We start from the raw sequence: 25059 nt of genomic DNA, 5'->3' as shown, positions 1-25059 counted from the left end.
AAAAGATCTCTAGTTGTCATCTCCAGATCAATCTACAAAGGATACTACTTTATTTTTTTAAACAGTTCTAGGGATGGAACACTGAGCCTCATGGATATATGGTCAAATGCTCTACTACTGAGTTTCATGCGCAGCTTTGATGTTTCTTTTTATTTTATATAAGGCCCTTAGAGATAAGGATTTAACCAAAGACACAAACCTGGAACCGACCCCGTTGAAATGATCCACTCATCACTTTACATCTACTCAGAGCCCTAGTATCAGCTGTGGACTCTCGTGTCAGAGGAATGGGATCATGAGCAATTGTTGATCTTAACTCTTCTGTTTCCGCTGGACGTTTGGTCAAATTATAGGCAGAAAAGAAAAAATGGGTTTTTGAGACTAAATTTGTTTCCATGATTAAAACAAAGTAGAACAAGCTTAACTCCTGCTAGATAATTCAAAGGTGTTAATGTAATAAGCAAGATTGTATAATATCCTATCTCTAAATCAGACATTGTAAGATATATCCCAAGACTTAAGATCTATATGAAATGAGTAATTTGGAAAACCAAATTAGTTACCAAAGGAAAAAAAGAAAATGGCAATGACATTCATGGGACAAGTCACATACATGGGCTACATGGGAAAAAAGTAACAAGATTCGTTTGTGTATGAACAACAAAAAAAATAAGTAAATGAAAAATGATGTTACCTAGTCTATGTCCCTGACTGTAAGCACACTACCTTGACGGACTTTTGATCTCTTGAAAAAGCTGGTTGACTGCCGTAGCCTGTATGCCCAGCTTTTTAATTTGCGAGTCCAGGATTTCTTGCTAATAGGATTTTTGAGACTAGGACAAGTAAAGCTTAGGCCAAAATATCCACCTCCTGTCTGCAGATGAATGGCTCCACCGCTTGACACAGCAGCAGGATAGGACTCAGGATTCCCTGGAAGTGAAGCATCTGGGGACATCTCCTAATGGAGACAAAAAATAAGAGAGGGGGGGGGGGAAGAAACTAAAGTAGTAGTAATTTCAGTCAGGTTAATAATTCTGTTGGTGCCTTAGAGTTTCTTATATGAACAAATCATGAATCAGAAATCGACGTACAGTTGCATTGTTACTACATCACATTGAAACTGAAGTCACATGTAGGAATTTAGGATTACTCCACTTCTTTCAAAATATTAGTTGGTCTTTGGATGAATAAAAGACAAGATTAATATTCCATGTCACAGTATACTTTTTCATATGTGAGCATTGAAAAATGTGAGCTACGATAAAAAGGATACCCTTTCCAAGGATCAAATAACTCAAAAAGGTTACTGAAATCCCCATGGGATTACAATAAACTATTATGCTACATAAGAAAATTGTGCCTGGCTGTGGTGGCTCACACCTGGAATTGTAGTGACTCAGGAGGCTGAGATCTGAGGATCAAAGTTCAAAGCCAGCCCAGGCACAAAAGGATTTGAGACTCATCTCCAGTTAATCTCTAGAAAATGGGAAGTGGGGCTTGGCTCAAGGGTAGGGCGGTAGCCTTGAGCTGTAGAGCTCAGGGACAATGCTCAGACCTAGGGGTAGGGTGGTAGCCTTGAGCTGAAGAGCTCAGAGACTGCGCCCAGGCCAAGTTCAAGCCCCATGACTCACCCCCCCCCAAAAAAAGAAAAAGATAACTGTGCCTAGCTGGGAATTTGGCCTAGTGGTAGAGTGCTTGCCTAGTAGGCACAAGGATCCAGGTTCAATTACTCGGTACCACATGCATTGAAAATGCTGGAAGTGGTGCTGTGGCTCAAGGCAGAGTACCAGCTTTGAGGAAAAAGCCCAAGGAGCAGGCCCTCAGTTCAAGCCCCAGGATTGGAAAAAAAAGAAAATTGTGCCTGATATATAATAACCTGGAAAAACAAGGTATTTCAAGGATCTAAAATGAGAGAAAAGTATTAAGAAATCAAATTTCTTAGAGTAATTTACACTGTAATGAAAAAGTATTATTTTTTGCCCATCCTGGGGCTTGAATTCAGGGCCTGAGCACTGTCCTTGGGCATTCTCAAAGCTAGCATTCTACCACTTGAGCCACAGTACCACTTCTAGCTTTTTCTATATATGTGGTACAAAGGAATTGAACCCAGGGCTTCATGCAAGCCAAGCAAACAGTCCACTAGGCCACGTTCCTGGCCCATGAAAAATTATTTTATCATGCACTAATTTTTTTTTTGCCAGTCCTGTGATTGAGTCTAGATGAGCACGCTCCTTGGGTTTTCTCAAGGCTAGAGCTCTATCACTTGAACCACAGCATCACTTCTGGCTTTTTCTATGTATGTGGAACTGAAGAATGGAACCTGGGTCTTCCTGCATGCTAGGCAAGCACTCTATGACTAGGCCAAACTACCAGCCCTCATGCTCTAAAAATTTTTACATCAAGCCATCCTAGCTAGAAAACTACTCTTCCCTCTTCTACTCTACAATGTCCCCTAAATAAAATGCAGAATTAAACTTTTAAATCTAATTGGATACTTTAAAGGCATATTTTGGGCCTGGTGGCATGGCTCAAGTGCTATAGGGTCTGCCTAGCTAGCAAGTCCCTATACTTACAAAAGAGGAGAGATAAATTTTCTACAATAATTAATACAAAAGTTAATACATAGCCGGGCGTTGGTGGCTCACACATGTAATGCTAGCTACTCAGGAGGCTGACATCTGAGGATCACAGTTCAAAGTCAGCCCAGGCATTAAAGTCAGTTACACTCTTATCTCCAATTAACTACCAGAAAACCAGAAGTGGTGCTGTGGCTCAAGTGGTAGAGCCTTGAGCTGAAGAACTCAGGGACAGAACCCAGCACTCATGACTAACAAAAAAAAAAAGAAAGTTAATACACAGAGTCATAAACACTGTGAAACATTAGAATACAAACTAGTAATCAAAATGATTAAAAGCACAAAGAATGGGATTTGGCATTTGTTTGGCATACTATCTTAGGTATACCCTGTTAGCATTTAGGGCAGAACAGTAGTTACCCAAATAAAATTATGGTTGGGTAGCAGTGGCTTACATCTGTAATTCTAGGTACTCTAAAGGCTGAAATCTGGGAATCTGCCATATAGGGCAGAAAAGTTCCTCAGGCTGCATCTCCAATTAACTAGCAAAATGCCAGAATGAAGGGATGGCTCAACAAGTGATAAGGGGTCAGCTGTGAGCAAGAAAGCCATGTGATGAGTTCAATACCCAAGTTCAAATCCCACTACTGGTACCCCCCCCCAAAAAAAAGTAAAATTTGAAGCAATAAGGTTTTAGTTTCCAACGTCCTGTTTAGGGTAAATGAAAATACTACTTCAATGAGAAAAAAAAGAAATATCTCAGGTGCTGGGAGTTTGGCCTAGTGGTAGAGTGCATGCCTAGCATGCACAAAGACATGGGTTTATTTCCTCAGTAACATATACATTTAAAAAAAGCCAGAAATGGTGTTGTGGCTCAAGTGGTAGAGCATTAGCCTTGAGAAAGATCAAGGACAGTGCTCAGATCCTGAGGTCAAGCCTCAAAATTGGAAAAAAAAAGAAATATCTCAATAACATTACAATATACATTGGTCTGGGGGTTTAAAATATGTATTAACTAGGATCTTTAAGTTGTAGCTTTATCAATCCATATCCTTAGACACATGTATAATCCCAGCAATTTAGGAGGTGATCAGAATGATCTGTTTGAGAGACCAGTCCAACAAAAATTAGTTAGACCTAATCTTTTTTTTGCCAGTTGTGGGGCTTGAACTCAGGACCTGAGCACTGTCATTGGATTTTTCTCAAGGCTAGAGCTTTACTCTTGAGCCATAGCACCACTTCCAGCTTTTTTCTATGTATGTGGTGCTGAGGAATCAAACCCGAGTCTTCATGCATGCTAGGCAAGCACTCTACCACTAGGCCAAACTCCCGGTCCTAGTTAGACCTAATCTTAATCAGTAAGCAAAATGTGGTCCTGCATACCTATTAATTGATACACAATTGGCCATAAATATGAGGATTATGGTCTGAAGCCTGCTCAGGCCAAAAAATGTGAAGCCCTACCTGAAAAAAAATAAATCTAAAGCAATAAACATAAGAAGTTGTGGCTCAAGTGGTAGAGTGCCTACTTAGTAAGTTTATAGCCAGGAGTTCTAGCTCCAGTACTGTACTCCCCAAAAGAAATTTCAAGAAGGATTAAGCACCAAATCACTAAGAGGCTATATTTGTAATTTCAAGAGGTAGAAAAGGAAAATTGGGTTTTGAAACATTGTTTAGTAGTAGAGAGCGTGCATGAGACATGAAGTTCAATTCTCAACAAGAAAAAAGAAGAGGGCTTGGAAAGTGGCTTAGAGGTAGAGTGTTTGCCTAGCATGCATGAAGCCCTGGGTTTGATTCCTCTGTACCACAAAAAGAGAAAAAGATCAGAAGTGGTGCTGTAACTCAAGTGGTAGAGTGCCAGCCTTGAGTGAAAAGTGTCCAAGGACAGTGCCCAAGCCCTGAGTTCAAGTCCCAGGACTGGCAAAAAAAAAGAAAAAGAAGAAAAAAAAGAAAGGGGGAAGTCAGGTGTGGTGGCTCACACCTGTAATCCTAGCTACTCAAGAGTCTGAGAGCTGAGGATCTTGGTTCAAAGCCAGCTCAGACACTAAATACTATGAGATTCTTCCCTCCAATTAACCACTAGAAAATTGGAAGTGGCACTGTGGTTCAGGGGGTAGAGCAGTAAGCTGGAGCTGAAGAACTCAGGGACAGTGGCGCCTAGGCCCAGAGTCCAAGCCCTACGACTGACTTTAAAAAAAAAAGAAAAGAAAAGAAAAGAAGGAAAGAAAGGGAATTAAAGATCATATACTAGAGGCGGGAAGTGGAGAACATCCCTAATCTGAGTATATAGAATCTGAAACTAACATAAAGGCACAAGTAGAAAATTTTACATATGGCCTCAAGTAATGGGGTTCAGTTAAAACCTAAATGCACTAAAAACATTACAGAATAAAGCCCTTGGGATTTGTGAATAAGTCTATGAAACATAAAAGAATATATTTATTTATTTTTATTTGTCAGTGTGGGCTCAAAAATCTGAGAGTAGGCAATGTCCCTGAGCTCTTCAGCTCAAGGCTATCACTCTACCACTAGATTCACAGCCCCACTTTCCATTTTCTAGTGGTTAATTGGAGATAAGAGTCTCCCGACTCCCAGCCTGGGCTGACTTCGAACTGTGATCCTCAGATCTCAGCCTCCTGCATAGCTAGTATTACAGGCATGAACCACCCCGCCCAGCCACATAAAAGAATTTTATGTTTAGGGTAGGGAGTTTGGCCTAGTGATAGAGTGCTTGCCTAGCATGCATGAAGACCCGGGTTCAATTTTTAAGTACCACATACATAGAAAAAAGCCGGAAGTGGTGCTGAGGCTCAAGCGGTAGAGCTCTAGCTTTGAGAAAGTCCAAGAACAGTGCTCAGGCCCTGAGCTCAAGCCTAGGACTGGCAAAAAAATTTTATGTTTAGATTTGGGTCCCATCTATACCTACAAGATAACTCATGTATTTACAAATATTCTGAAATTTGAAAGGCTCTGAATTCAAAACACTTCTAAAGGACTTCAGAGAAATATACTTTAAGTTATAAAGTATTCATGAAGAGAGTTTCCTTTAAGTAGAAATCTATTCCCTACCCAGTCTACAAATCAATTCCTTTTCTGAAATCCTAGCTACTCAGGAGGCTGAGATCTGATGATCTCTGTTTCAAGTCAAGGCAGAAATATCAGAAAAGGCCAGAAGTAGTGCTGTAGCTCAAGTAATGGAGCCCTAACCTTAAGCACAAGAGGCTAAAGGACCTTGCCCAGGCCCCTAGTTCAAGCCCCAAGACCAGAAAAATGCAATAACAACAAAAAAACTTACCCAAATAGACATTATTTGCAGGTACCAAGCTCATTCGCCAGGGGGCTCTCTTAGTTCCAAGATAGACCTGCCATTTCTACTGAAAAGTTCTGAGCAACTGTAGCCTCAGGTATGGCCTTCTGTGATGTTTAGAATCTTATGACATAAACAATGTCATTTCTTATGACAGAACTTTTTTTATGTGGGTCATAGGGCTTGAACTCAGGACCTGGGAGTTGTGCCTGAGCTCTTCAGCTCAAGGCTACCCCTGCCCCTGAGCTACAGCACCATTTCCAATTTTCTATTGGTTAATTGGAGATAAGAGTCTCACAGACTTTAGTGCCTGGGCTGGCCTCCTGAGTAGGTAGGATTACAGGTGTGGGCCACCAGCCAGGGTCTTATGACAGAATTTTAAGAAAGGTATTTAAAAAAATCATAAATAGGAGAATAAGAAAGAATGATACTTACATGTAAATACAATTCACTTGGTACAGAAGTAATCACATTCAGGTCCCTTTTGAACACTGATACATTAGCAGGCTGATTGGCAGCCACATTGGACAGAATCTTAGGACCTGTCTGTTGCAAGACTGGGGACTGTGCAGGGCTTTCTTGAATTCCACAATGACTGATAGCTATGACTTCTGGCATTGGGCATGACAGTGTATCTTCAGCAGATGAAGAAAATGGAGAATCTATGCTTTGGGTATCCTTCTGACTCTCTGGATAGACGCTAGAGACGCTGTGCTCCTGATAGAGCAAGTTTCTTAATTTTTCATCCAGTGTTTTGATTCGGTTGTCTGCAAACTCCATTTTTGGAGGTCTTTCCCCATCCGATTCCAGCACAGCAGTAGGTGGAAGAGGAGTTGGTTCATGGCCAGGGGTCTGAATGGGAATTACTGCCTTAGGAGAATTTGTATCAATGCTCATTGTTGCTTCTCCTTCTTGGGAAATAAGCTCTGCATCCATAGTTGGCTGCTGTACTGATAAAGACTGAGGTGTTCGATCAGACACAAATGCCAAAGTTGAAAGGGTATTACCAGTAACTGGAGTCGATTCACTAGGATGAGACAGTAGCACATCAGGCTGGTTGGCAGTTTGGTGACATGGATATACAGGTATGAACATGCCTGCTTGGCTGACGAGTCCCTTACATTCAAGTGGAACTGTGCACATCGAAGTAGCAGAATAACTGGGACTACTAGGAACTGGTGCCATTATTTGCCTGTTATCATCCACTGGGTAAAGCAGAGATGGCTGATCAGGTTCGACACTAGCACATTCAGAAATCTTACCATCAACCACATCCTTGTGATCTGTATTGGAGGTGAAAATTGCATGCTGGCATGAATTACTTTCTATAGAGTACAGGGTATCATTTGATATTTCCTTATGACTTGTATTTCTTGAGCCTGGAACAATAACAAACAGTAGCTAAGTATGAACTGGTGAATGTAAACCATGGACTAGTGCTAAAAAAGACAGGGAAAGCTAGATATAAATGAAAATCAGCATGCGAATACACTAATAAGCTTAAAAGCATTACAGTAAGCTGGGCACTGGTGGCTCACACCTGTAATCCTACCTACTCAGTAGACCACAGTTTGATGACAGCTCAGGTAGAAAAGTCCCCAGGGGACCCTTATCTCCAATTAAACACTCGAAAACTGGGAGTGGCAATGTGGCTCAAAGTAGTAGAGCACTAACCTTGATCAAAAGAGCTCCAGGAGAGAGACCAGGCCCTGAGTTCAAGCTACATGACTGACAAAAAAAAACAAACAAAAAACAACCAACCAAAAAAATCCTTCACAACAAAGAATTCAGTCCAGAAAATTATTTTCTATCTTCATAAGTATTCAATAAATACTGCTGACCTTGTATAGTAATATTATCTTCAAAAGTTTTATGAAAATTGTCATAAACATAAACCAAGTTAAAAAATGGTATAAAATGAACTCCAGAAATGAAAACAGGAGGATTTTTTTCTCTGTTTTTTTCTTTTTTTTGTTATTAAATTGTCGGTGATGGGGCTTGAACTCTGGGCCTGGGTACTGTCCCTGAGCTCTTCAGCTCAGGGCTACACCCTACCCCTGAGACACAGTGCCACTTCCCATTTTCTAGTGGTTAATTGGAAATAAGAGTCTCTCAGACTTTAGTGCCCAGGCTGGCTTAGTGCTGGCTTTGAATAGTGTTCCTTAGAATGCAGCCTCCTAAGTAGCTAGGATTACAGATGTGAGCCACCCGTGCCTGGCTCTTCTTTCCTTTTTGTTTTGTTTGTTCATTTATATGTTTGGCAGTATAAAGGGAGGCAGAGAAATGGAGGGACAAAGGGTAAACAAATGCAGCAATGGTAATCAAGGAACATTATATTCAAAATGAACTATACAAATTATGGGTGAGGATGGGAAGGAAAAACTGGGAGAAAGCAAGGAAAGAGAAAGGATGACACTGTCCAAAAAGAAATATACTCTTTACCTGACCTATGTTACTTAACCTCTTTCTACTTCATCCTTATTATAACAATAAAAAATGTGGTGTCCAGGAGCACAGCCTAGTGGTAGAATGCTCACCTAGCATGCATGAAGCCCTGGGTTCAATTCCTTGGTACCACATATTCTGAAAAAGCCAGAAGTGGTGCTGTGGCTCAAGTGGCAGAGCAATGACCTTGAGCAAAAAGTATCTAAGGACAGTGCGTAGGCCCTGAATTCAAGTTCCAGGACTGGCAAAACAAATGTGGTATAAGTTGGGCACTGGTTGGCTCATGCCTGTAATCCCAGATATTCAGGAGGCAGGGATCTGAGGATCAGGCTTCAAATCCGGCCTGGGTAGGAAAGTTCATGAAATACTTGTCTCCAATTAAGCACCAAAAAAGCTGGATGTGGAGCTATGGATCAAGAGCACAAGCCTTAAGCAAAAAAGCTCAGGGACAGTGTCCAGACCCTGAGTTTAAAGCTAAAGACTAGCACAAAAATATGGTATATATATCATATCCCTATCTTCCAACTCTGAAAAAAACTGGCAAAGAATAAAAACTTACAGGGAAGTGGATGTAGCCCAGGAATCATAGCCATGGAAGGCTGGAGAGAAGGAGGAGACTGAGCCTCACGGTTTCTTATTGTTTGATTGATACAGAATCGCCATCGACCAACTGGGGATGATTGAGGAGCAGATTCATCTGCAGAAAGAATTAACAAAAAAATTAATATCCTGCCTGGCACTGGTGGTTCAAACCTTTAATCCTAGCTATTCAGGAGACTGAGATCAAGGATCGTGGTTCCAAGCCAGTCTGGGCAAAGAAAGTCTTGGATACTCTTACCTCTAATTAACTACCAGAAAACCAGAAGTCAAGCTGTGGATCAGAGTTATAGAGTACTAGCTTTGAGCAAAAAGAACTGAAGAACAGAGCCCGGGCAATGAGTCCAGGCCCTATGACCAAGAAAAAATTTATATCCTAGCAATGATCATTTCATTTACTGAATAAGGAAACTAGGTTAAAAAGTCAATGTATGCCATATTTCTATTTCAAACAATGCTAAAATAATTATTCATATTAAAAATAGATCTCCCAAACCTGAAAAATAGTGTAAACAAGTAAACACTATATATCTATTAATAGTATATAGAAGTGGGGCTGGGAGTTTGGCCTGGTGGTAGAGTGCTTGCCTAGCAACCATAAAGACCTGGGTTCTATTCCTCAGTACCACATACATGGAAAGGACTGTAAGTGGTGTTATGGTACAAGTGGTAGAGTTCTACCTTGAGAAAGCCCAAGGACAGTGATCAGGTCCCGAGTTCAAGCCAGGACTGGCAAAAAATAGTATATAAGCTGGGTGCGGTGGCTCACACCTGTAATCCTAGCTACTCAGGAGGCCAAGATCTGAGGATCACAGTTCAAAGTCAGCCCAGGCAGTAAAAAGTCCTCTGTGAGAATATTAACTCCAAGTAACTACCAGAAAACTGAAGTGGCGCTGTAGCTCAAGGGGTAGGGCAGTAGCCTTGAGCTGAAGAGCTCAAGGACACAGCCCAGGCCCAGATTTCAAGTCAGATGACTGACAAAAAAATTTTTTTTTTAAAGTAGTACATAAAACCAAGGTACTCATCATCATCTTCAATAAATGGAAAATCAAGTTTCTCACTAAAACTTCTCGTCTTCTGCATTCTCTCTGTATAAATTTAGAAAAGAATTAAAATTTGCAGCATTTACCGACAAAAGAAAAAAGTCAGTTTTACTGTATGATAATATAAAAATAAAATAAAAAGCTGGATGCTGGTTGCTTATGCCTATAATCCTCACTACTCAGTAGCTGAGATCTGAGTATCATGATTCAAAACCAGCCCTGGCAGGAAATTCTTTGATACTTTAATAAACTACTCAGAAAAATCCAGAAGTAGAGCTGAGGCTCAAGTGGCAGAGCACTAGCCTTGAGCCTAAAAAGGCTTAGGGACAGAGGCTCAGGAACAGTGTCTAGGACCTGACTTCAAGCTCTAGGATCAAAAAAAAAAATAAGACAAGAAAAGCCATGACATCTTAAGACAGATGAACCAAATTTCAAGATAATGGTATCTAGTTCAATTATTCTCACAGGTTTTTGTTTTGTTTTGCTTCTTCCCCCTTCCTATACCTTAAAAAAATATTAGTGCTGGTCATGGGGTTTGAACCCAGGGCCTGGGTACTGTCTTTAAAAAAATGTTTTTATGACTAAATGAGGGAAACCATTGAGCCTTTGTTCCTTTGAGTCTGGCTTACATCAGTTAATATGATTTTTTTCAAGTCTTTCCATTTCCTTACAAATGGGGCGATGTCATTCTTTCTGATGGCAGCATAGAATTTCATTGTGTATAAACACCACATCTTGTCGGTCTACTCCTCAACTGAGGGGCATCAGGGTTGGTTCCATATACTTGCTATGGTAAATAGCAATGAACATCGTTGTGCTAGTGGATTTAGTATGTCTTTGTTTCTGGGTAAATGCCAAGAAGTGGAATTGCTGGGTCATAGGGGAGTTCTATGTTTAGTCTCTTGAGGAATCACCATACTGTTCTCCATAGTGGTTGAATGAGTTTGCACTCCAACCAACAGTGTAGTAGTGATCCCTCCTGGCCACATTCCTGCCAGCATCTATTGTTATTAGATTTCTTGATCATGGCCATTCTTGCTGGAGTGAGGTGAAATCTTAAGAGTTGTTTTGATTTGCATTTCTTTTATGACCAGAGATGTTGAGCATTTCTTCATGTGTCTGTAGGCCATTCTTATTTCTTCTTCAGGGAAGACTCTTCCTTGGTTATCTCATATTGTTACAGTATTTTACATTGTTATCTGATATATTGTATATATGCTTATTTTGTTATTTGAAATCAGATAGGGAAGGGGGGAAAACAAGATGAGGGATGGGAGTGGGGGGAGGGAAGTGGGGACCAAGACATGAGAAAGGGTATCAATGTTTGTGAAGTAATTCACCTTCTATCTGGTGAATAAAATGCAACCCTTCTATCAATTACAATAAAAATATATGTAGAAAAAAAGAAAAAAATTAAAGATTTTTATGCTCAAGGCTACATTCTTTGCTTAAAGCTAAAGTTCTACCATTTGAGCTATACCCTTACTTCCAGTTGCATTATTCTTTTTTTTAATAATTAATCAGAGACAAGAATCTCAGATTTTTTTCTACCCTGTCTAGCTTTGAATCTTGATCCTCAGATCTCAGCCCCATGAGTAGCTAGTATTACAAACTAGGATTACAGGCATGAGCCATAGGCACTCAGCATTCCATCCATTCCTTTTTCTTTTTAAAGTAAATTCTCTTCAAGTAGTTGTACAAAGGAGTTTTCATTTAACAAAGCAATTTATTGATACAATTCATCTTGATCAGTGTTACCCTTTTCAACATTCTCATTCACCTCCTGCTAACCCACCCTTTTCCTTAATTTTTTTAAGTTTGCAGTATATACATTGAATTCTTTACTGCATTCTCCACCCCTTCTCTGCTTCATTAATTTTCATTTGGAAAAAATTATATTAAGTGAAGTAAGTCAGACAAAGCGAGACAAAGATTGCATGATATCCCTTATGTGTGGAAGCTAGAAATAGACTATAAACTTACAAGTCACATACCACACATTTTGGTATGCAAGCAGTGACAAATGTATTAACTGAAATATGGCAGATTCAAGGGAGAACTCAAGTAGTGTCATTCCTTAGAAAGGCAAAGGCAAAGTCTACCCATTCTTAATGAGGAGAGAGATAAAATTGTGAAAACAGAAAACAGAACTCTAGCTTTATTTTGAAATTTTACCTCATTATTTAATTTACAAAAAAATCAGTGCTCAGAGGTAAAGTGTATAATCGAGGGACAGAATAAAGATATACATGACTATTAAAGCAATAGGAAAAAACCCACAAAATAAAATTCAGAGCTACTCTGGTGGCTGAGATTGGAGGATTGCAGTTCGAAGGCAGCCCACGCAGAAAAGTCCCTGTGAGACCCTTATCTCCAATTAACCACTCTAAAATCAGAAGTGGTGCTGTGGTTGAAGTGGTAGAGTGCTATCCTTGAGCTCAAAGAGGCTCAGAGAAAGTGAACCCTAACCATGAGTTCAAGCCCCAAATCACCACCATCACCCAAAATCCCCAAAAAACAAAAAGAGGCAAACTTACATAATGGTTTTAGTTAACAAACTTTCTATCTCATATCAGAATAAACAAGTTACCAGTCAAGTTTAGGCTATTAAATGTCATCAGTACTGTATCTGCTTCCAGGCAACATATCATACAACTAAGAAGTATATTCATCATATAAAGAATTAACACTCTGGATTTTCATCTCTGAGTTGAAGCATCCTTTTTAATGTATGAGAAAATCCCAACTAATCAAATTACTTTATTGGCTAATATCTTTCTCAAGCAAAGTATATAAAGTTTCCAAATGTCATGTTTCAAAAGCCAAATAGTAAATTTTATTAAATATACTCACTGCTGGTTTGAGTGGATGCAGAATTTATCTGTACTTGTTCAGATGATCCTGTCTAAATTAAAAATGAATAGATAAATAAAGATGTCCAGGCTGTATATCCAAAAAAAGACCTACTTGCTAAACAATTGCTCTTACTTGGTTATTGGATTCCAGGGTAACAGAGTCAACACCAGTGGCCTTTTCTGCAGCAGAATGAAGGATCTCTTGAGCTTGACCTACAATAACCCTCAATTCTTCTACAAATTTCTCTTTCTCATTTTCCAGCACAAAATTATCTTCAACCTGCCCCAAAATAGTCAGTTTAGTCATGAAAATGAATTTAGTTTCTTCAAAATTATAATATTGTGTTAATGGTAAAAGAAAAACCACAAACTTGAGCATAAGCCTGATAGTTTAAAGAGTAGTAAAATAATAAATATGACTAAAGCTACAGAGTACATTAAATTATACTGCTTTCAAGCCATATTTTCTTTTCCTGCCAGTCCTAGGCCTTGAACTCTGGGCTTGGGCACTGTCCCTGAGTTTTTGTTCTCAAAGCTAGTGCTCTACCACTTCAGCCTCAGCTCCGTTATCAGCTTTTTATTGTTAAGTGGAGATGAAAGTTTCAAAGACATTCCTTCTCAGGCTGTCACTAACCATGAGGATCCCACTTTGACGCCAGCCTTGGCAGAAAAATCTGTGAGACTCTTATCTCAATTAACCACCAAAAAGCTGGAAGTGGAGCTGTGGCTCATGTAGTAGATTACTATTTCCTTGAGCACAAAAGCTCAGAGACAGCACCCAGATACTGAGTTCAAGCCCTAGGACTGGTTTTCCCCTCAACTTAAGCTTAACTTAAGTTTAAAAATTCAAAGAATGTAAGCTGGGTGCGGTGGCTCATGCCTGTAATCCCAGCTACTCAGCAGGCTGAGATCTGAGGATCAAAGCCAGCCCAGGCACAAAAGGACCTGAGACTCTTATCTCCAATTAACCTCTAGAAAACTGGAAGCGGGGCTTGGCTCAAGGGTAGGTTGGTAGCCTTGAGCTGAAGAGCTTAGGGACAGCACCCAGGCTGAATTCAAGCCCCAGGACCCACATAAAAAATTCAATGAATACATAGAAGACTAAAAAAATATACTAAGGAATATAACCTGAACACTTAGATGCAAGATCGGTGACTAACACATGAAAATTACAGGGTACCTTTACTGAAACTTCGGTTTCTCCTTCAAAGATTTAAGTAAGATATATGCAAAAAATTGTTTTTCATACCTCATCAAGTATTTAAGCATAGAGCTAGGGATAAAAAGACATTGATTTAGAATAAGATTCTGTCATATTACTCCAGGTGAATATACAGAAAGCAGAAAATGTCCAGTGCCTAATCCCTGATCATAAACAATTTAGCTTTGTAGAGATTTTCAAAACTGAATGCATCCTTTAAAAAGAGATAATTTGAAAGCCAGGTGCAGTGGCTCACACCTGTAATCTTAGCTACTCAGGAGGCTGAGATCTGAAGATCGAGGTTCAGAGTCAGCCACTAAGACTGTGAGATTCTTATCTCCAATTAATCTCTAGAAAATGGGAAGTGGGGCTATAGCTCAAGCGGTAGGACAGTAGCCTTGAGCTAGAGTTCAGGGACAATCCCCAGACCTAGAGTTCAAGCCCCATGACCTACCAAAAAATAAATAAAGAGAGGTAATTCTAAATAAGTGAAGAATTAGGGAGAAAGAGACAAGAGATAAGCGAAGAAAAAATAATTTTGTTGCACTACACTTACCATATAGTCTGCAATATCCTCTGGTGCATCACCATCAACATCAAACTTGAAGGTAACCATTTTGCTGTTGTGTGTCTCTAATTGACACTCGACCATATTGTCTCCAGTGGTTGACACCTAAATACATATAATTTACCAGTTTAAGAGTCACTGTTTTCTTTTTGTAAATTGCACAGGGACTGTACAATATATGTGGAAAAATGACAAATACTTTAGAATGTAAGAAGTTATGCTTTCCTTTGGTGAAACACCATTGAAACAACCATTCCATGATGAATCTTAACAAGCACACATTACTGAGCATAAAAATAACTTAGAACTGTGATTCTATGGGAAAGAAAATGGAAACTTACTTATATAAATTTTTTATAATAAGCAAAAAACATTGAAAATCACTACATCTATATGCAAAGTAATACCTAAATTCAGCTATTTGTTTGCAAAAATATGTTATTCTAGTAACGTGTAATTAGAAACTTTCAAAATCACCATAATTTCAGTGAGATTAGACCCAGGACCTTGTACATGGTAAATGCCTACTCTATCACTGACAATGCCTCTAGTCCCAGATTTTCATACCCATTAACCCACAAATTCTACTTTGGGGATATAACCTAAGAAAATACTCAGGAAAAGATATACAGATCTATGGTCTAAGTTGCTAGAGATAAAAGAAAAAGAGGAGAGAATGGGGGGGGATGAGAGGGACAGGAGGTAAAGGAAAAGGAGGATGAAGAGAAGGATAAGGTGATGAAGAAGGGGTAAGAAGGAGAGAGAAGGAGGAGGAGAAGAGGGAAGGAGGAGAATAGAAAGAGGAAGAAGAAGAAGAGGTGGTGGTGGTGGCTGGCAGAAAGAATAAATCTATATCTAAATGAAAAGGGAAAGAACAGGCCAGGAGTTTGGCCTAGTGGTTAAAGTGCTTGCCTACATTCATGAAGACCCGGGTTCGATTCCTTGGTACCACATACATAGAAAAAAGCCGGAAGTGGTGCTGAGGCTCAAGTGGTAGAGCTCTAGCCTTGAGAAAGTCCAAGGACAGTGCTCAGGCCCTGAGCTCAAGCCCAGGACTGGCAAAAAAAAAAAGAAAAGAAAAGAAACAATAAAACCAAAATTCTCAAAAAAAAAAAAAAGAAAAGGGAGAGAACAAATGATTCATTTATAAAGTATGGTCTGGATTCAGCTCTGATTTTGTCACTTCCTACTTGCATGACTTCAGGATAAATGCTTTACCTCAAGTCCTCTACATGCTCAATTTTAAAGATGAGTATACTACATGGACATAAAAATCTATGATAGGCTATATACTCTATAGACATAATATGTTATTACATAGATTAATATGTATCTGACATACAAACCCTCAGCTTAATTTTTATATATATATTTTATTTTTTATTGTAATTAATAGAAGGGTTACATGATATTTGCCAGATAAATGGTGCCTTAATTCCCACACATTGATACCCTTTCACATGACATGGTCCCCATTTCCCTTCCCCCTCCCCCACCCCTCATCTTGTTTTCCCCTGTTCCCTATCCAATTTCAGATCCTCAACTTAATTTTAATTATGTTCTAAAATCTATGTGCCAGTAATTGTATATAGAGATTCCTTTATTGAATACTTGTTTGTTAAACATGACATTAGAAATAGGATGTAAAAATCAATGTTAATAAAATCTTAAATAAAAAAATAGAAGTTACATAATAAAAATGAATGCATGACACCTAGCATTCTTACTAGAAAATAATTCAATACATTTTTCTACTATTATTAGGAGGATTATACTCTTAAAACATTATGTACCCACACAAAAAAAGAGATGAAAACAAATATTAGCATGAGCATGCTGTGAAAGGTAGCTAAAAACAATTTTTTTATCTTCTTCCATTGTATTTCTCCTATATTCTACACTTTTAACAATTAACACATAATATGTAGAATACTCTTACCAGAAATCTTGAATGGGGCTAGGAGTGTGGCCTAGTAGAGTGCTTGCCTAGGATGCATGAAGTCCTGGGTTTGATAGATTGGTACCAAATACACAGAAAAAGCTGAAAGTGATGCTGTGGTTTAAGTGGTAGAGTTCTAGCCTTGAGAAAAGTCCAAACCCTGAGTACAAGCCCCATGACTGCCCCCCCCCCAAAAAAGGGAAGAAATCTTTAATGGATGAAAAGTTGCTTTGCAGATGGTTTCATAATATTTTATACTTACATGCACAGCATTGCCCTCTAAGACTTGTAAATACACTCTAAGCAAACCACATTATTCACTCACCTGGAGAACAATAAGCTGAAATTTAGTCCCCTTTTCTGGTCGTGGACAAGAAGCTCTTCTCTGTTTGATCCGATCCTGTTTGCCATTTCCACTTGTGTTATCAGGGTTATTGACATTTTCCTTCATAGTTGCCACATCTTGATTTGAGCTAGTAATTTTAAAAAAGCAATTTATTCAAATCCTAACAGTAAAATTGTTAAAAAAAATCTAGACGTACACAGTGGTTCACACTTATAATCCTACCTACTCAAGAGGCTAAGATCTGAGGATTGCAGTTCAAAGCCAGCCCTAGTACTACAAAGCCTGAGACTCTTATCTACAGTTACTCACCAGAAAATGGATATTGTATTTTTAAAAGTGATGATTGGGGACCAGGAATGTTGACTAGTGGCCAAGTGTCTGCCTAGCATTCACAAAGCCCTGTGAAATTCCTCGGTACCATATACACAAAAAAGGCTGGAAGTGGTGCTGTGACTCAAGTGGTACAGTACTAGCCTTGAGGAAAGACCAAGGACAGTGACCACACCTTGAGTCCAAGACCCACGACTAACAAAAAAAAGTTGTGACTATACAACTCTATATATGTTCTAAATGCCACTGAATCATACAGTTAAATGAGTGGGTTGTATGATATGCAAATTGTATTTCAATAAAGCAGTTTTTCCAAGTTATGCAAAACTTGAGGTGATATTGTATATTTTGTTACATTTTCTTACTATTAATAGGAATGAAGTAAAATGTTATCAGTCATAGATATTTGTAGAATCTTTTATTAGAGGATGTTGATCAATTTTATTTGTTTGGGTGTTATTTTACTAATATTTTCAAATAAAACTTCTAAAATAAAAACAACTTCTTACTCAAAATGGAATACACTACTAAGTTCCTCGTGGTTCATGGCTATAATTCTAGTTATGCAGGTGTATGGTTTAAAGCCAGAAAAAAAAGCCAGATGTGAAAACATAGCTCAAATGGCACAGCACCAGATCTGGTAAAAAGCCCCCCCCAAACACACACACCATATAAATATATACTGTGAAATATCACACAGCCATAAAGAAAAGTGAAATCATATCATTTGCAGAAAAATAGCTGATAATATGGGATATGTCACATTGAGTGAGACAAACCAAGATCACACACAAAAAAAGTATGTTTTCAACTCAAAGGTGAAAGCTAGATCTAAAAGACATACATATTCATTGACTATATCGGAATAAACACACACATATAATATGGATAATCAGCACATGAATCTAGCTAAGGGGACAACGTAGGGGGAGAAGCACAAGAGGGAAGGGAAAAAGAAAAGATAGCAGACATACAATTTTGTAATGCATTGCAAAAATTTTAAAGAACCTCAGTGAAAGCTGCTGATCAATTGAAGCATGGGGAATGGGGAAAATATGCTCTGTATATATGGGGTGGGGTAAGTATGCGTAGAGGATGTTGGGCTAACAAAGATTTCATAGGTTCAATATGATCCAAATAGATCATTTGAAACTATGAATATAGAGCAATGAAATATGTTGACATCATCTTAGGAAGGGGGACGAGGAGGGAGAGTGATAGAGGGGAGTGAGCTTGATTGAAATATATTGTAAACATGCCTGCAAATGTACCCATGAAATTCCCCCAACCTCAATGGGCTGCCTCCACATAACTACGTAAGTTAATAAAAAATATATGATGTAAAAATGGTTGAGTATGATTGAATCTAACCAGCTATATTTTATAAATATAATCAGTATGATTACAAGGGCAGACTAATTTTTAGTTTATCTCTAGACTCATATTTTTGAGTTTTTTCTTTAATAAAATTAAATACATGAACAGCAAGATTTCAATAATACATTTAAAATTTTAATGAGAGGAGCACTATGTGCAAAACAGGTATCTCAAAATTTCAAACACATATTTTTCTGTGTGTGTGTGTGTGTGTGTGTGTGCGCGCACACATGCGCGTGGGCATGAGTGCCAATCTTGGGGTTTCAAGTACTGTCCTTGAGCTTTCTCAAGACTAGTGCTCTACCACTTGAACCACAGCACCATTTCTGGCCTTTTCTGTGTATGCGGTACAGAGGACTTGAATCAAGGGCTTTGTGCATGCTAGGTAAGCACTCTACCACTAGGGCACACTCCCAGCCCCTGTTCCTTAATTTTTTTGCTCTAGTCTAGCACTCTGCCATTTGAGCCACAGCTCTACTTTCAGATTCTTATTAGTTATTTGGAGATAAATCTCACAGGCTTTCCTGACTGGTCTGGCTTTGAACCTTGATCCTCAGCATCCTGAGTAGCTAGGATTAAAGGCATGATCACACACACACACTCACGGGGTGTGGGTGCTAACACAGATTTAAGTAGGATACAATGTCTCCTTACAAAATATCTAAAATGAAAAGAATTTTTTGTCATATAAAACCAAAACAAAACCAGGCATGGTGGTTCACACCTGTAATCCTAGCTACTCAAGAAGCTAAGATCTAAAGATCTTGGTTCAAAGCTAGCCTGGGCACTAAAAAACATTGAGACTCTTATCTCCAATTAATCACTAGAAAAGGCGAAGTGGTGCTGTGGCTCCAGGGGTAGAGTGGTAGCCTTGAGCCGAAGAGCTCTGGGCCTGCGCCCAGGCCCAAGAGTTCAAGCTCCATGTCCCACAAAACAAACAAAAACAAAAAAAAACCCAAAAAACAAAATAAGCCAGGTGCTGGTAATTCACACCTGTAATCCTAGCTACTCAGGAGGCTGAGAACTTAGGATCCCGGTTCAAAGCCAGCCGGGGCATGATAGTCCATGAGACTCTTATCTCCAATTAACCACTAGAAAACTGGACATGGAACTTTGGTTCAAGGGGTACAGTGTAGCCTTGAGCTCAAGGGCTCAGGGACAGTGCCCCAAGCCCAGAGTTCAAGCCCCACAACTGACCCCCACCCCCGCCAAAAAAAAAACCCAGGAAAATCGTAACTTGAATGCACAAAGATGATCAATGGGTGTTAACACCAAGATGAATCAGATATTGGAATTTTCTGACAAGAATTTTAAAGAAGCCATAGTCAAAATGTTTCAGGTGGCTGGGCATAGCTTAGTGATAGGGCACTTGTCTAGCATTCTCAAGACCCTAGGTTTAGTCCTTCACTCACATTCACACACACACACTAGCATTCACAAAGACCTATGTTCAGTACTTCACACACACATAAATACACACACACACATAGCTACATTGAAAGGTGAAGTGGCAGAGTGCTCATAAATCATGTACAATTTTCTAAAGAAAATTCTCATGCTTCAATTCGTGGCCTAGTGGTAGAGTGCTGGCCTAGCATGCATGAAACCTGGCTTTGATTCCTCCGTACCACATACACTGAAAAAGGTGGAAGTGATGCTATGGCTCAAGTGGTAGTGTGCTAGCCTTGGACTAAAGTGCTCAAGGACAGTGTCCAGGCCCTGAGTTCAAGCCCCTGGACTGACAATAAACAAACAGACACTTGAAAATTAGAGTATGGGTAGGGTTGGAAAAAATGGGGAAGAATTATGAAAGGGTTGATCAAAAGGCATTATACTCATAAACTGACATGTTTAATTGAAAACCCTCTGTACAAGTACTTGAAGATAGTAAAACACACACACACACACACACACACACAAGGAAAACAAAATCAATGGGAAAAAGAAAATATTACAAAAAGAACCAAATGGCCTGGTGCTAGTAGCTCATGTCTATAATACTAGCTATTCAGGAGACTGAGATCAGAGTATTGTGGTTCAAAGCCAGCTGGGGCAGGAAAGACTGAGATACTTTTATTTTCAATTAACCACAAAAAAAAACCACCCCAGAAATGGAGCTGTGGTTCAAGTGGTAGAGTGTAGCCTGGAGCAAAACAAAAGAAAACAAAACAAAACTCAGAGGCAGTACCCATGCCAGGATTGGCACCCAAAAGATTTAAACATACAATCACAGAAATAAAAAATTAAATGAATGGGCACAACAATGGAGTAAATCAGAACACTGAAATTAGTGAATTTGAAGATGGAGGAACAACTATCCAACTTAAACAACACATAGAAAAAACATTTATAACTACCTATTAATAATAATTTATCTAATTATAACTTATATCTTGAGATTTGTTGGAATTACTCTAAATTATATTTTTCTCATTTCTCTTTTTAAGCCTTTAAGCTTTTTAAAAATAGCATACTAATACTAAATAATAGAAATGACTAGTAGTAGGATTCTAATAAATACAATAAAATGTTTGATAATTTAACACTGTATGACTGCTATAAACACAAAAAGAATAAAATTAATTCCTCCCATTTTTATTAAATGTATACACTAAAACAAGAATACAAATCTTCTTTCACTAAGATATATTAAGTATCTAATAAGTAAGGGTATATCATACTAATTTGATAATACTTACCTTCGAATTACATCTGGTTTTTGAATAGCAACTTGCTCACCACCAACTGGTTGGGATATATGCTACAAACAGTATAGAAATAAAGGCTGTTACGACAATGGAAAAATTCAATCTAAAGATATAATTTCAGAAAGCATGATTGCTACATTTCATATTTTAGTTACCTCGCAAATCAAGTAGAATGTCTCTTGCTATTGTCTACATCAAACAAATTATTCACATTGTTTCCTCAAGTGTATCTAATTCATCAAGATTTTATATTAAATCAGTTATCAATTTTTTTATTTCTGATGAATTTTTTAAATTTAATTTTGTGTTATTATAAGGGTGATATCAGAGGGGTTACAATTACATAAGTAAAGTAGTCAGTATATTTCTTGTGGAACATTGTTACACCCTTCCCCATTTTCCCAAACTTTCTATCCCTCCAACTCCCCCACTCCTAAGCTATATAGTTCATTTCCAATCCTGGTGCATTGGTTCATCCTTTGTCCTCTGCCTCACCATTTTGTGATTCCCCTTCCCTTCCCCAAATCAGACAAACATATATACAAGACACAGTATACCAAAATCAAAAACAGTGACAACAAATAAAAAGCTTCACAAATTTGCATGTCATCCCTGTGCAGGGGTCAAGCTAATCTTCTCTGTATCATTCCAATGTTAGTATATGTATTGCCAAAGTGAGCACCAATTACATCGTTTTGTGCTAGTCCTGAGCCTTGAATTTAGGGCCTGGGTACTGTCCCTGAGCTGTTCTGCTCAAGACCAGTGGTCTGCCACTTAGGCCCCAGCTCTACTTCTGACTTTTTGGGCTGTTTCTCTTTTGTTTGTTGTTTGGGGTATTTAGAGATAAAGAGTCTCATAGACTTTCCTGTTCTGGCAAGCTTGGAATGGTGATCCTCAGATCTCGGTCGCCTGAGTAGGTAGGATTACTGGGTGGAAGCCACCCTGCTGCACTTAATAAATTAACACTTAATATACTTTTGTGTTGTCTCAACACTGAGCATTATTATTGAACTTCCAGTCATAGATATAAACTATGATTTAATATATTGCCATTCCCAAATATAATGTAACCCTTCTATTAATTACAATAAAATATATGAAAAAATCTAGTATGATAATTATCTTTCTTCCTCTAATAGATAGCCATAAACTAAACATTGAAAGAAATAAAATTATAGCAGAAAAATATATATTGCCATCCCACAAGCAGATAAGCCAATGACTCATCTTCCCTTAAAAAGGCAAATATCAATCATGTTGGAAAATAATTTAAAAAGTTTCCTGACTCCAACATCTATGCACTACTACTGGTGACAACAAAAAGGGACTTTGGATGCAAATCTAACAAAAGTCATCATTTCCCTACCTAGTTAAACCCTGTATGATGGCTTCTCATTCTCTAACATGTTAGATTCCTTGAGAGAGCAAATCAAATCTGCTGTGCACGGGGCGTAGTCTGATTCTCTACCATGAAGCTATAGCACATTATAGCTATTATGAATGAGTTAGGCATTTCCATGTACTCTTCTATTTTCTATTTTATTCTATTTTCTATTCTATATTCTATTTTCCCACCTCCCCAGATTATTTCAATCCGTCTTCAGTCTTGTCCAGTAACAACAACAGAAAACAGGTAGGCCCCATCACTCCATACTTCACCTAGGGTACCAGCAGTTAGCACAAGCTTTCTATACTAGTAACAATCTGCACAATACAAAGACCTCACACACACTACACTGCACCATACTAGAGGCAATAACTTGTTACACAAGTGTGGCAACAGCTGGGCTAGTAGGCCTGATAGACACATAGAAAGAATAACCTGACTCACACCACCCCTAATACACAACAGTAGCAATGAGGTCAATGTGCAGATTAAGAGTGGCAATCTCACAACGTGCAAAAAAAACCCAAAACTGAATTAAATTTTAAAAAAGAGTGGCACATGCCATTTGAAATATGATGTAAAAATCAATGTTAATAAATTCTTTAATAAAAAAAAGAGTGGCAATCCCATGCACCATGGCTAAGCAATAAGTATTAGGTTGGTTTTCCCATAAGAGTATCAACAAGTAGACTGACTTATCCTCATTCAACACCAGACAACAGCGAGTGGAGGGTTGGCATTCCTACAAGAGGTGTCAGCAGGCCTATTATTTCCTAGCCCTTAATTTAGCAGCAGACAAATACTAAGGGCCAGCATCTACAAGTTTTCACCTGACAGCACAAAACCATTCAGATCTAGGAAACTACTAAGACTCCATCAAGAAGCATGAAAAGACACAAGGCAGGAATCTCCTGATCCTTCACCAAAGAGAAGACAGCAATCCAGGCCATTATATACTTGTCATCTATCTAGTGCCAGAGAGTTATAGGCTAGCACTCTACAACCTGAGCCACAATACCACTTCTGGCATTTCTGTTTATGTGGTACTGAGGAATTTAACTCAGGGCTTCATTCATGCTAGGCAAGCACCTACCACTAGGTCACACACTCAGTCCCACTGGGTAGTTCTATGTTTAATTTTTTGAGGAACCTCCACACTACTTTCCAGTGATTAAAAATGTTTACATTTCCACCAATAGTGTATTAGTATTCCATTTGGCTACATCATGGCCAGCATCTGTTATTGTTTTCTTGATAATGACCATTCTAACTGAGGTGGAATCTCAGTGTTGTTTTGATTTGCAATTGCTTTATGGCCAGAGATGTTGACCATTTCTTCATGTGTCTATTGGCCTTTTTTTTGCCAGTGCTGGGGCTTGAACTTAGGATCTAGGCATCGTTCCTGAGCTTCTTTTGCTTAAGGCAATTAGACTACCACTTGAGCTACAGCCCCACTTCTGGCCTTTTGTGTTTATGTGATACTGAGCAATCGAACCCACGGAATCAAGTATGCTAAACAAGTACTCTACCACTAAACCACATTCCCAGCCCTGAGTATTTTTACTTCTTCTTCTGAGAAGACTCTAGTTCACTAGCCCATTTATTGTCGGGTTTTTGATATTTTAATTTTTTTAACTTCTCTGTACACAGTGATTCCTTACCTATCGCAAGAGTTCTGTTCCAGAGACCTCCCACAATAGGTGAAAAATTTTTTTCATATATTTTTATTGTAATTAATAGAAGGGTTACATTATATTCACTAGATAGAAGGTGCATTACTTCACATACATTGATACCCTTTCTCATGTCTTGGTCCCCATTTCCCTCCCTGTTCCCCCACCCCTCATCTTGATTTCCTCCCTTTCCTATCCAACTTCAAATAACCAAATACGCATATATACAATATATCAGATAACCAGGTGAAATATTGTAACAATATGAGACAACCAAGGGACTAGCTCTTATTTTATAGCTAGGGGTTTTCAGTGAATCCTTTTGTGGCATTTCATGATTTTTTTTCATTGTGTTTATCCTAGGAGAAACATTATCTACATTCTTTTTTTAAAGAATTTATTAACATTGATTTTTACATCATATTTTAAATGACAAGTTTAACATACCAGTGTTCAAGGAGAGAATCTCTATAATCACTGGGACTTAGTATTTAGAACTTAATCACAATTAGGCTAAGGGTTTGTATGTCATAGAAACATATTAATTTATGAAATAAAACATTATATCTATAGTCATAGGTTTTTTTAATATATTTTTTATTGTAATTAATAGAAGGGTTACATGGTATTTACCAGATAAATGGTGCCTTAATTACCACACATTGATACCCTTTCACATGTCATGGTCCCCATTTCCCTTCCCCCCT

The 25059-nt window shown here is 38.5% G+C and overlaps 1 protein-coding gene and 1 non-coding gene across 4 annotated transcripts in view; both read right to left on the bottom strand.

The window, feature by feature from the left end:
- Positions 1 to 25059, bottom strand: part of Wnk3 (WNK lysine deficient protein kinase 3) — a 133604-nt gene that overhangs the window by 23796 nt on the left and 84749 nt on the right. For all 3 annotated transcript variants that reach the window (XM_090326868.1, XM_090326870.1, XM_090326869.1), the window contains exons 11-19: positions 21284 to 21345; positions 16857 to 17004; positions 14581 to 14697; positions 12957 to 13103; positions 12822 to 12873; positions 8888 to 9025; positions 6319 to 7262; positions 868 to 958; positions 200 to 330 (exon numbers count right to left, since the gene is read on the bottom strand). In XM_090326868.1, the coding sequence (XP_090182994.1) occupies positions 200 to 330; positions 868 to 958; positions 6319 to 7262; positions 8888 to 9025; positions 12822 to 12873; positions 12957 to 13103; positions 14581 to 14697; positions 16857 to 17004; positions 21284 to 21345 (1830 nt within the window). The remainder of the gene's footprint in view (positions 1 to 199; positions 331 to 867; positions 959 to 6318; positions 7263 to 8887; positions 9026 to 12821; positions 12874 to 12956; positions 13104 to 14580; positions 14698 to 16856; positions 17005 to 21283; positions 21346 to 25059) is intronic.
- LOC150040853 (U6 spliceosomal RNA) lies at positions 21868 to 21974 on the bottom strand. The gene has a single exon (XR_016533991.1). It is a non-coding gene; the product is annotated as a U6 spliceosomal RNA (small nuclear RNA).

This window comes from Megascapheus bottae, chromosome X, assembly GCF_031878675.1.
Source record: "Megascapheus bottae isolate mThoBot1 chromosome X, mThoBot2.hap1, whole genome shotgun sequence".
In the NCBI taxonomy this organism is placed as follows: Eukaryota; Metazoa; Chordata; class Mammalia; order Rodentia; family Geomyidae; genus Megascapheus; species Megascapheus bottae.
Note: the sequence above shows the minus strand (reverse complement) of the source record. Positions and strands in the feature narration are given on the sequence as shown.